At 42.8% G+C, this 11,053-nt stretch overlaps 1 protein-coding gene across 1 annotated transcript in view; it reads left to right on the plus strand.

The window, feature by feature from the left end:
* Positions 1-11,053, plus strand: part of LOC116371697 (DNA-directed RNA polymerase I subunit RPA49-like) — a 32,295-nt gene that overhangs the window by 20,054 nt on the left and 1,188 nt on the right. Inside the window, 4 exon segments of the mRNA XM_031820594.1 lie at positions 519-612; positions 1,104-1,234; positions 1,882-1,959; positions 4,377-4,509. Coding sequence (XP_031676454.1) covers positions 519-612; positions 1,104-1,234; positions 1,882-1,959; positions 4,377-4,509 — 436 coding nt within the window.

Here is an 11,053-nt window from a genome sequence, read left to right on the forward strand (position 1 = left end):
TGTGTGTGTGTGTGTGTGTGTGACCAGGTTAATGTGTGTGTGAGACCAGGTTAATGTGTGTGTGTGTGTGACCAGGTTAATGTGTGTGTGTGTGTGAGACCAGGTTAATGTGTGTGTGTGTGTGTGTGTGTGTGTGTGAGACCAGGTTAATGTGTGTGTGTGACCAGGTTAATGTGTGTGTGTGTGTGTGTGTGACCAGGTTAATGTGTGTGTGTGTGACCAGGTTAATGTGTGTGTGTGACCAGGTTAATGTGTGTGTGTGTGACCAGGTTAATGTGTGTGTGTGAGACCAGGTTAATGTGTGTGTGTGAGACCAGGTTAATGTGTGTGTGTGTGTGACCAGGTTAATGTGTGTGTGTGTGACCAGGTTAATGTGTGTGTGTGTGTGTGTGACCAGGTTAATGTGTGTGTGACCAGGTTAATGTGTGTGTGAGTGACCAGGTTAATGTGTGTGTGTGTGAGACCAGGTTAATGTGTGTGTGACCAGGTTAATGTGTGATTCCTTACCTGAGTCCCAGTCCTGTCTCCTGTGGAGTACGATGTCCTGGATGCTGCTGGCTCCAAGATGGCCGCCCTGACCCCAGAGGAACTACAGAACCTAACAGATGAAGGGTCAGACTACAACACTACTGCTGTTATTGTGTTGTTGACGTTGTTGTTGTTGACGTTGTTGTTGTGGTGACCCCAGAGGAACTACAGAACCTAACAGATGAAGGGTCAGACTACAACACTACTGCTGTTATTGTTGTTGTTGACGTTGTTGTTGTGGTGACCCCAGAGGAACTACAGAACCTAACAGATGAAGGGTCAGACTACAACACTACTGCTGTTATTGTTGTTGTTGTGTTGTTGACGTTGTTGTTGTGGTGACCCCAGAGGAACTACAGAACCTAACAGATGAAGGGTCAGACTACAACACTACTGCTGTTATTGTGTTGTTGACGTTGTTGTTGTGGTGTTGACGCTGTTATTGTGTTGTGGTGTTGTTGTGGTGTTGTTGACGTTGTTGTGGTGGTGTTGTTGTGTTGTTGATGTTGTTGTGGTGTTGTTGACGTTGTGGTGTTGTTGACGTTGTTGACATTGTATTGACGTTGTTATTCCAGGTGTCAGAGCGTGGTGAGTCAGTTGGAGAGCCTGCCCAGAGAGGGCGTGGCCAGAGAGAGACATGCTCGCTGTGCCTTCTACCTCCTCCTGCTGCTCAAACTGGCCCGGCAGAAAAACATGACTCGCAAGTGTGAGTGCCACGCCGTGTGTGTGTGTGTGTGTGTGTGTGTGTGTGCGTACGAGAAGGAAGTGTTGACTTTTTAAAAAGTAATCCTCGTTTGAGCCTGCACCTGTAGCGTTCACTCTAATCTCTCGTATCATTAAGGGTTGTGTTAATGTTGTTTTCTAGTCAGGAGGAGGGCTGCCCTCGTATCATTAAGGGTTGTGTTAATGTTGTTTTCTAGTCAGGAGGAGGGCTGCCCTCGTATCATTAAGGGTTGTGTTAATGTTGTTTTCTAGTCAGGAGGAGGGCTGCCCTCGTATCATTAAGGGTTGTGTTAATGTTGTTTTCTAGTCAGGAGGAGGGCTGCCCTCGTATCATTAAGGGTTGTGTTAATGTCTTCTAGTCAGGAGGAGGGCTGCCCTCGTATCATTAAGGGTTGTGTTAATGTCTTCTAGTCAGGAGGAGGGCTGCCCTCGTATCATTAAGGGTTGTGTTAATGTTGTTTTCTAGTCAGGAGGAGAGCTGCCCTCGTATCATTAAGGGTTGTGTTAATGTTTTCTAGTCGGGCAGGAGGACGGCTGCCCTCGTATCATTAAGGGTTGTGTTTATGTTTTCTAGTCGGGCAGGAGGACGGCTGCCCTCGTATCATTAAGGGTTGTGTTTATGTTTTCTAGTCGGGCAGGAGGACGGCTGCCCTCGTATCATCCACATCAAGCTGATGAGGACCTTCACCGTGGAGACCTTCAATAACGGCAGGTAGCTGTCCACTCGCTGGCACCCTACATAGTGCACTAGACCCGGGCCCATAGATCGTCTGCTTTTCAAATAGCACACTACATAGTGCACTAGACCCGGGCCCATAGATCGTCTGCTTTTCAAATAGCACCCTACATAGTGCACTAGATAGGGAATAGAGCTCTCCATAGTGCACTGGATAGGGAATAGAGCTCTCCATAGTGCACTAGATAGGGAATAGAGCTCTCCATAGTGCACTAGATAGGGAATAGAGCTCTCCATAGTGCACTAGATAGGGAATAGGCCTCTCCATAGTGCACTAGATAGGGAATAGGGCTCTCCATAGTGCACTAGATAGGGAATAGGGCTCTCCATAGTGCACTAGATAGGGAAAAGGGCTCTCCATAGTGCACTAGATAGGGAATAGGGCTCTCCATAGTGCACTAGATAGGGAATAGAGCTCTCCACAGTGCACTAGATAGGGAATAGGGCTCTCCATAGTGCACTAGATAGGGAATAGGGCTCTCCATAGTGCACTAGATAGGGAATAGGGCTCTCCATAGTGCACTAGATAGGGAATAGGGCTCTCCATAGTGCACTAGATAGGGAATAGGGCTCTCCATAGTGCACTAGATAGGGAATAGGGCTCTCCATAGTGCACTAGATAGGGAAAAGGGCTCTCCATAGTGCACTAGATAGGGAATAGAGCTCTCCATAGTGCACTAGATAGGGAATAGGGCTCTCCATAGTGCACTAGATAGGGAATAGAGCTCTCCATAGTGCACTAGATAGGGAATAGGGCTCTCCATAGTGCACTAGATAGGGAATAGGGCTCTCCATAGTGCACTAGATAGGGAATAGGGCTCTCCATAGTGCACTAGATAGGGAATAGAGCTCTCCATAGTGCACTAGATAGGGAATAGAGCTCTCCATAGTGCACTAGATAGGGAATAGAGCTCTCCATAGTGCACTAGATAGGGAATAGAGCTCTCCATAGTGCACTAGATAGGGAATAGAGCTCTCCATAGTGCACTAGATAGGGAATAGAGCTCTCCATAGTGCACTAGATAGGGAATAGAGCTCTCCATAGTGCACTAGATAGGGAATAGAGCTCTCCATAGTGCACTAGATAGGGAATAGAGCTCTCCATAGTGCACTAGATAGGGAATAGAGCTCTCCATAGTGCACTAGATAGGGAATAGAGCTCTCCATAGTGCACTAGATAGGGAATAGAGCTCTCCATAGTGCACTAGATAGGGAATAGGGCTCTCCATAGTGCACTAGATGGGGAATAGGGCTCTCCATAGTGCACTAGATAGGGAATAGAGCTCTCCATAGTGCACTAGATAGGGAATAGAGCTCTCCATAGTGCACTAGATAGGGAATAGAGCCCTCCATAGTGCACTAGATAGGGAATAGGGCTCTCCATAGTGCACTAGATAGGGAATAGAGCTCTCCATAGTGCACTAGATAGGGAATAGAGCTCTCCATAGTGCACTAGATAGGGAATAGGGCTCTCCATAGTGCACTAGATAGGGAATAGAGCTCTCCTCTCCTTCCTCGGAGGTAAAAAACTGATTTAGTTCAATTCAGTAGTTTCATTGGTATTAATGTCTAGGGTGCAGAATGTTACTGATGTGTGTGTGGTGTGTGTCTCTAGGGTGCAGAATGTTACTAATGTGTGTGTGTCTCTCTAGGGTGCAGAATGTTACTAATGTGTGTTTGGTGTGTGTGTGTCTCTAGGGTGCAGAATGTTACTGGTGTGTGTGTGGTGTGTGTGTGTCTCTAGGGTGCAGAATGTTACTAGTGTGTGGTGTGTGTGTGTGTCTCTAGGGTGCAGAATGTTACTAATGTGTGTGTGTCTCTAGGGTGCAGAATGTTACTAGTGTGTGTGTGGTGTGTGTGTGTCTCTAGGGTGCAGAATGTTACTAGTGTGTGGTGTGTGTGTGTGTCTCTAGGGTGCAGAATGTTACTAATGTGTGTGTGTCTCTAGGGTGCAGAATGTTACTAATGTGTGTGTGTCTCTAGGGTGCAGAATGTTACTAATGTGTGTGTGTCTCTAGGGTGCAGAATGTTACTAGTGTGTGTGTGTGTCTCTAGGGTGCAGAATGTTACTAGTGTGTGTGTCTCTAGGGTGCAGAATGTTACGTGTGTGTGTGTCTCTCTAGGGTGCAGAATGTTACGTGTGTGTGTGTGTCTCTAGGGTGCAGAATGTTACGTGTGTGTCTCTAGGGTGCAGAATGTTACGTGTGTGTGTGTGTCTCTAGGGTGCAGAATGTTACTAATGTGTGGTGTGTGTGTGTGTGTGTCTCTAGGGTGCAGAATGTTACTAATGTGTGGTGTGTGTGTGTCTCTAGGGTGCAGAATGTTACTGGTGTGTGTGTGTCTCTAGGGTGCAGAATGTTACTAATGTGTGGTGTGTGTGTGTCTCTAGGGTGCATTAACGTGGTGTCCACGTCGATGCGCGTGAAGGTGGCAGCGTACTGCCTGGCCCTGCTGCTCCACATGGGAGACATGACCGCTGACCTCACCCTGTTACACAGAGACCTGGGGGTCACAGAGAAACGGTGAGAGACCTGGGGGGGTGGGTGGGGGGGGGTCACAGAGACCTGGGGGGGGGTCACAGAGACCTGGGGGTCACAGAGAAACGGTGAGAGACCTGGGGAGGGTCACAGAGACCTGGGGGGGGGGGGGGGGGGGGGGGGGGGGGGGGGGGGGGGGGGGGGGGGGGGGGGGGGGTCACAGAACAGGAGAGCGAGAGAGACACCACTTTTTTTTTAAATTAGGTGCCGAAATTGTTGCAACCCCTATTACCAGCCTGTTCAACCTCTTTCGTATCATCTGAGATTCCCAAAGGTTGGAAAGCTGCCGCGGTCATCCCCCTCTTCAAAGGGGGAGACACCCTGGACCCAAACTGTTACAGACCTATATTTACCCTGCCTTTCTAAGGTCTTCGAAAGCCAAGTTAACAAACAGATTACCGACCATTTTGAATACCTGGGTGTCTGGTTAGACTGTAAACTCTCCTTCCAGACTCACATTAAGCATCTCCAATCCAAAATTAAATCTAGAATTGGCTTCCTATATCGCAACAAAGCCTCCTTCACTCATGCTGCCAAACATACCCTCGTAAATCTGACCATTTTACCAATCCTCGACTTCTGTGATGTCATTTACAAAATAGCCTCCAATACCCTACTCAACAAATTGGATGCAGTCTATCACAGTGCAATCCGTTTGTCACCAAAGACCCACCATTGCGACCTGTACGCTCTCGTTGGTTGGCCCTCCCTTCATACTCATCGCCAAACCCTCTGGCTCCAGGTTATCTACAAGTCTCTGCTAGGTAAAGCCCCGCCTTATCTCAGCTCACTGGTCACCATAGCAGCACCCACTCGTAGCACGCGCTCCAGCAGGTATATCTCACTGGTTACCATAGCAGCACCCACTCGTAGCACGCGCTCAAACAGGTATATCTCACTGGTTACCATAGCAGCACCCACTCGTAGCACGCGCTCAAACAGGTATATCTCACTGGTTACCATAGCAGCACCCACTCGTAGCACGCGCTCAAACAGGTATATCTCACTGGTCACTCCCCAAATCCAATTCCTCCTTTGTTCGCCTTTCCTTCCAGTTCTCTGCTGCCGCTGACTGGAACAAACTGCAAAAATCACTGAAGCTGGAGACTCACATCTCCCTCACTAGCTGCACCAGCTGTCAGAGCAGCTCACAGATCACTGCACCTGTTCATAGCCCATCTATAAATAGCCCATCTATCTACCTCATCCCCATATTGTATTTATTTATTTATTCATCTTGCATCTTTGCACCCCAGTATCTCTACCTGCACATCCATCCTCTGCCGATCTACCATTCCAGTGTTTAATTGCTATATTGTAATTACTTCGCCTCCATGACCTATTTATTTCCTTATCTTAACCTCATTTCCACTCACTGTATATAGACTTATTGTTTTCTTTTCTTCTACTGTATTATTGACTGTATGTTTGTTTACTCCATGTGTAACTCTGTTGTTGTTTACTCCATGTGTAACTCTGTTGTTGTTTACTCCATGTGTAACTCTGTTGTTGTTTACTCCATGTGTAACTCTGTTGTTGTTTACTCCATGTGTAACTCTGTTGTTGTTTACTCCATGTGTAACTCTGTTGTTGTTGTTTACTCCATGTGTAACTCTGTGTTGTTGTTTATTCCATGTGTAACTCTGTGTTGTTGTTTACTCCATGTGTAACTCTGTGTTGTTGTTTACTCCATGTGTAACTCTGTTGTTGTTGTTTATTCCATGTGTAACTCTGTTGTTGTTGTTTACTCCATGTGTAACTCTGTTGTTTACTCCATGTGTAACTCTGTTGTTTACTCCATGTGTAACTCTGTGTTTACTCCATGTGTAACTCTGTGTTGTTTACTCCATGTGTAACTCTGTGTTGTTTACTCCATGTGTAACTCTGTGTTGTTGTTTACTCCATGTGTAACTCTGTTGTTGTTGTTTATTCCATGTGTAACTCTGTTGTTGTTGTTTACTCCATGTGTAACTCTGTTGTTGTTTACTCCATGTGTAACTCTGTGTTGTTGTTTACTCCATGTGTAACTCTGTGTTGTTGTTTATTCCATGTGTAACTCTGTGTTGTTGTTTACTCCATGTGTAACTCTGTGTTGTTTACTCCATGTGTAACTCTGTGTTGTTGTTTACTCCATGTGTAACTCTGTTGTTGTTGTTTATTCCATGTGTAACTCTGTTGTTGTTGTTTATTCCATGTGTAACTCTGTTGTTGTTGTTTACTCCATGTGTAACTCTGTTGTTGTTTACTCCATGTGTAACTCTGTTGTTGTTGTTTACTCCATGTGTAACTCTGTTGTTGTTGTTTACTCCATGTGTAACTCTGTGTTGTTGTTTACTCCATGTGTAACTCTGTTGTTGTTTATTCCATGTGTAACTCTGTTGTTGTTGTTTACTCCATGTGTAACTCTGTTGTTGTTTACTCCATGTGTAACTCTGTTGTTGTTGTTTACTCCATGTGTAACTCTGTTGTTGTTTACTCCATGTGTAACTCTGTGTTGTTGTTTACTCCATGTGTAACTCTGTGTTGTTGTTTACTCCATGTGTAACTCTGTGTTGTTGTTTACTCCATGTGTAACTCTGTGTTGTTGTTTACTCCATGTGTAACTCTGTTGTTGTTGTTTACTCCATGTGTAACTCTGTTGTTGTTGTTTACTCCATGTGTAACTCTGTTGTTGTTGTTTACTCCATGTGTAACTCTGTTGTTGTTGTTTACTCCATGTGTAACTCTGTTGTTGTTGTTTACTCCATGTGTAACTCTGTTGTTGTTGTTTACTCCATGTGTAACTCTGTGTTGTTGTTTACTCCATGTGTAACTCTGTGTTGTTGTTTATTCCATGTGTAACTCTGTTGTTGTTGTTTACTCCATGTGTAACTCTGTTGTTGTTGTTTACTCCATGTGTAACTCTGTTGTTGTTTACTCCATGTGTAACTCTGTGTTGTTTACTCCATGTGTAACTCTGTGTTGTTGTTTACTCCATGTGTAACTCTGTGTTGTTGTTTACTCCATGTGTAACTCTGTGTTGTTGTTTACTCCATGTGTAACTCTGTGTTGTTGTTTACTCCATGTGTAACTCTGTTGTTGTTGTTTACTCCATGTGTAACTCTGTTGTTGTTGTTTACTCCATGTGTAACTCTGTTGTTGTTGTTTACTCCATGTGTAACTCTGTTGTTGTTGTTTACTCCATGTGTAACTCTGTGTTGTTGTTTATTCCATGTGTAACTCTGTGTTGTTGTTTACTCCATGTGTAACTCTGTTGTTGTTGTTTACTCCATGTGTAACTCTGTTGTTGTTGTTTACTCCATGTGTAACTCTGTTGTTGTTGTTTACTCCATGTGTAACTCTGTTGTTGTTTACTCCATGTGTAACTCTGTTGTTGTTTACTCCATGTGTAACTCTGTTGTTTACTCCATGTGTAACTCTGTGTTGTTTACTCCATGTGTAACTCTGTGTTGTTGTTTACTCCATGTGTAACTCTGTGTTGTTTACTCCATGTGTAACTCTGTGTTGTTGTTTACTCCATGTGTAACTCTGTTGTTGTTTATTCCATGTGTAACTCTGTTGTTGTTGTTTACTCCATGTGTAACTCTGTTGTTGTTTACTCCATGTGTAACTCTGTGTTGTTGTTTACTCCATGTGTAACTCTGTGTTGTTGTTTATTCCATGTGTAACTCTGTGTTGTTGTTTACTCCATGTGTAACTCTGTGTTGTTGTTTACTCCATGTGTAACTCTGTGTTGTTTACTCCATGTGTAACTCTGTGTTGTTGTTTACTCCATGTGTAACTCTGTTGTTGTTTATTCCATGTGTAACTCTGTTGTTGTTGTTTATTCCATGTGTAACTCTGTTGTTGTTTACTCCATGTGTAACTCTGTGTTGTTGTTTACTCCATGTGTAACTCTGTTGTTGTTGTTTATTCCATGTGTAACTCTGTTGTTGTTGTTTACTCCATGTGTAACTCTGTTGTTGTTTACTCCATGTGTAACTCTGTTGTTGTTTACTCCATGTGTAACTCTGTGTTGTTGTTTACTCCATGTGTAACTCTGTTGTTGTTTATTCCATGTGTAACTCTGTTGTTGTTGTTTACTCCATGTGTAACTCTGTTGTTGTTTACTCCATGTGTAACTCTGTGTTGTTGTTTACTCCATGTGTAACTCTGTGTTGTTGTTTATTCCATGTGTAACACTGTGTTGTTGTTTATTCCATGTGTAACTCTGTGTTGTTGTTTACTCCATGTGTAACTCTGTGTTGTTTACTCCATGTGTAACTCTGTGTTGTTGTTTACTCCATGTGTAACTCTGTTGTTGTTGTTTATTCCATGTGTAACTCTGTTGTTGTTGTTTACTCCATGTGTAACTCTGTTGTTGTTTACTCCATGTGTAACTCTGTGTTGTTGTTTACTCCATGTGTAACTCTGTTGTTGTTGTTTATTCCATGTGTAACTCTGTTGTTGTTGTTTACTCCATGTGTAACTCTGTTGTTGTTTACTCCATGTGTAACTCTGTTGTTGTTTACTCCATGTGTAACTCTGTGTTGTTGTTTACTCCATGTGTAACTCTGTTGTTGTTTATTCCATGTGTAACTCTGTTGTTGTTTACTCCATGTGTAACTCTGTTGTTGTTGTTTACTCCATGTGTAACTCTGTTGTTGTTGTTGTTTACTCCATGTGTAACTCTGTTGTTGTTTACTCCATGTGTAACTCTGTTGTTGTTTACTCCATGTGTAACTCTGTGTTGTTGTTTACTCCATGTGTAACTCTGTGTTGTTGTTTACTCCATGTGTAACTCTGTGTTGTTGTTTACTCCATGTGTAACTCTGTGTTGTTGTTTACTCCATGTGTAACTCTGTTGTTGTTTACTCCATGTGTAACTCTGTGTTGTTTACTCCATGTGTAACTCTGTTGTTGTTGTTTACTCCATGTGTAACTCTGTTGTTGTTTACTCCATGTGTAACTCTGTTGTTGTTGTTTACTCCATGTGTAACTCTGTGTTGTTGTTTACTCCATGTGTAACTCTGTGTTGTTGTTTATTCCATGTGTAACTCTGTTGTTGTTGTTTACTCCATGTGTAACTCTGTTGTTGTTGTTTACTCCATGTGTAACTCTGTGTTGTTGTTTACTCCATGTGTAACTCTGTTGTTGTTTACTCCATGTGTAACTCTGTTGTTGTTTACTCCATGTGTAACTCTGTGTTGTTGTTTACTCCATGTGTAACTCTGTGTTGTTGTTTACTCCATGTGTAACTCTGTTGTTGTTTACTCCATGTGTAACTCTGTGTTGTTGTTTACTCCATGTGTAACTCTGTTGTTGTTTACTCCATGTGTAACTCTGTTGTTGTTGTTTACTCCATGTGTAACTCTGTTGTTGTTGTTGTTTACTCCATGTGTAACTCTATTGTTTACTCCATGTGTAACTCTGTTGTTGTTGTTTACTCCATGTGTAACTCTGTGTTGTTGTTTACTCCATGTGTAACTCTGTGTTGTTGTTTACTCCATGTGTAACTCTGTGTTGTTGTTTACTCCATGTGTAACTCTGTTGTTGTTTACTCCATGTGTAACTCTGTGTTGTTGTTTACTCCATGTGTAACTCTGTTGTTGTTGTTTACTCCATGTGTAACTCTGTTGTTGTTGTTGTTTACTCCATGTGTAACTCTGTTGTTGTTGTTTACTCCATGTGTAACTCTGTGTTGTTGTTTACTCCATGTGTAACTCTGTTGTTGTTTACTCCATGTGTAACTCTGTGTTGTTGTTTACTCCATGTGTAACTCTGTTGTTGTTTACTCCATGTGTAACTCTGTGTTGTTGTTTACTCCATGTGTAACTCTGTTGTTGTTGTTTACTCCATGTGTAACTCTTGTTGTTGTTTACTCCATGTGTAACTCTGTTGTTGTTGTTTACTCCATGTGTAACTCTGTTGTTGTTGTTGTTTACTCCATGTGTAACTCTATTGTTTACTCCATGTGTAACTCTGTTGTTGTTGTTTACTCCATGTGTAACTCTGTGTTGTTGTTTACTCCATGTGTAACTCTGTGTTGTTGTTTACTCCATGTGTAACTCTGTGTTGTTGTTTACTCCATGTGTAACTCTGTTGTTGTTTACTCCATGTGTAACTCTGTGTTGTTGTTTACTCCATGTGTAACTCTGTTGTTGTTGTTTACTCCATGTGTAACTCTGTTGTTGTTGTTGTTTACTCCATGTGTAACTCTGTTGTTGTTGTTTACTCCATGTGTAACTCTGTGTTGTTGTTTACTCCATGTGTAACTCTGTGTTGTTGTTTACTCCATGTGTAACTCTGTGTTGTTGTTTACTCCATGTGTAACTCTGTGTTGTTGTTTACTCCATGTGTAACTCTGTGTTGTTGTTTACTCCATGTGTAACTCTGTGTTGTTGTTTACTCCATGTGTAACTCTGTTGTTGTTGTTTATTCCATGTGTAACTCTGTGTTGTTGTTTATTCCATGTGTAACTCTGTGTTGTTGTTTACTCCATGTGTAACTCTGTGTTGTTGTTTACTCCATGTGTAACTCTGTTGTTGTT

This window comes from Oncorhynchus kisutch, unplaced genomic scaffold (assembly GCF_002021735.2).
Source record: "Oncorhynchus kisutch isolate 150728-3 unplaced genomic scaffold, Okis_V2 scaffold3549, whole genome shotgun sequence".
Lineage (NCBI taxonomy): Eukaryota > Metazoa > Chordata > Actinopteri > Salmoniformes > Salmonidae > Oncorhynchus > Oncorhynchus kisutch.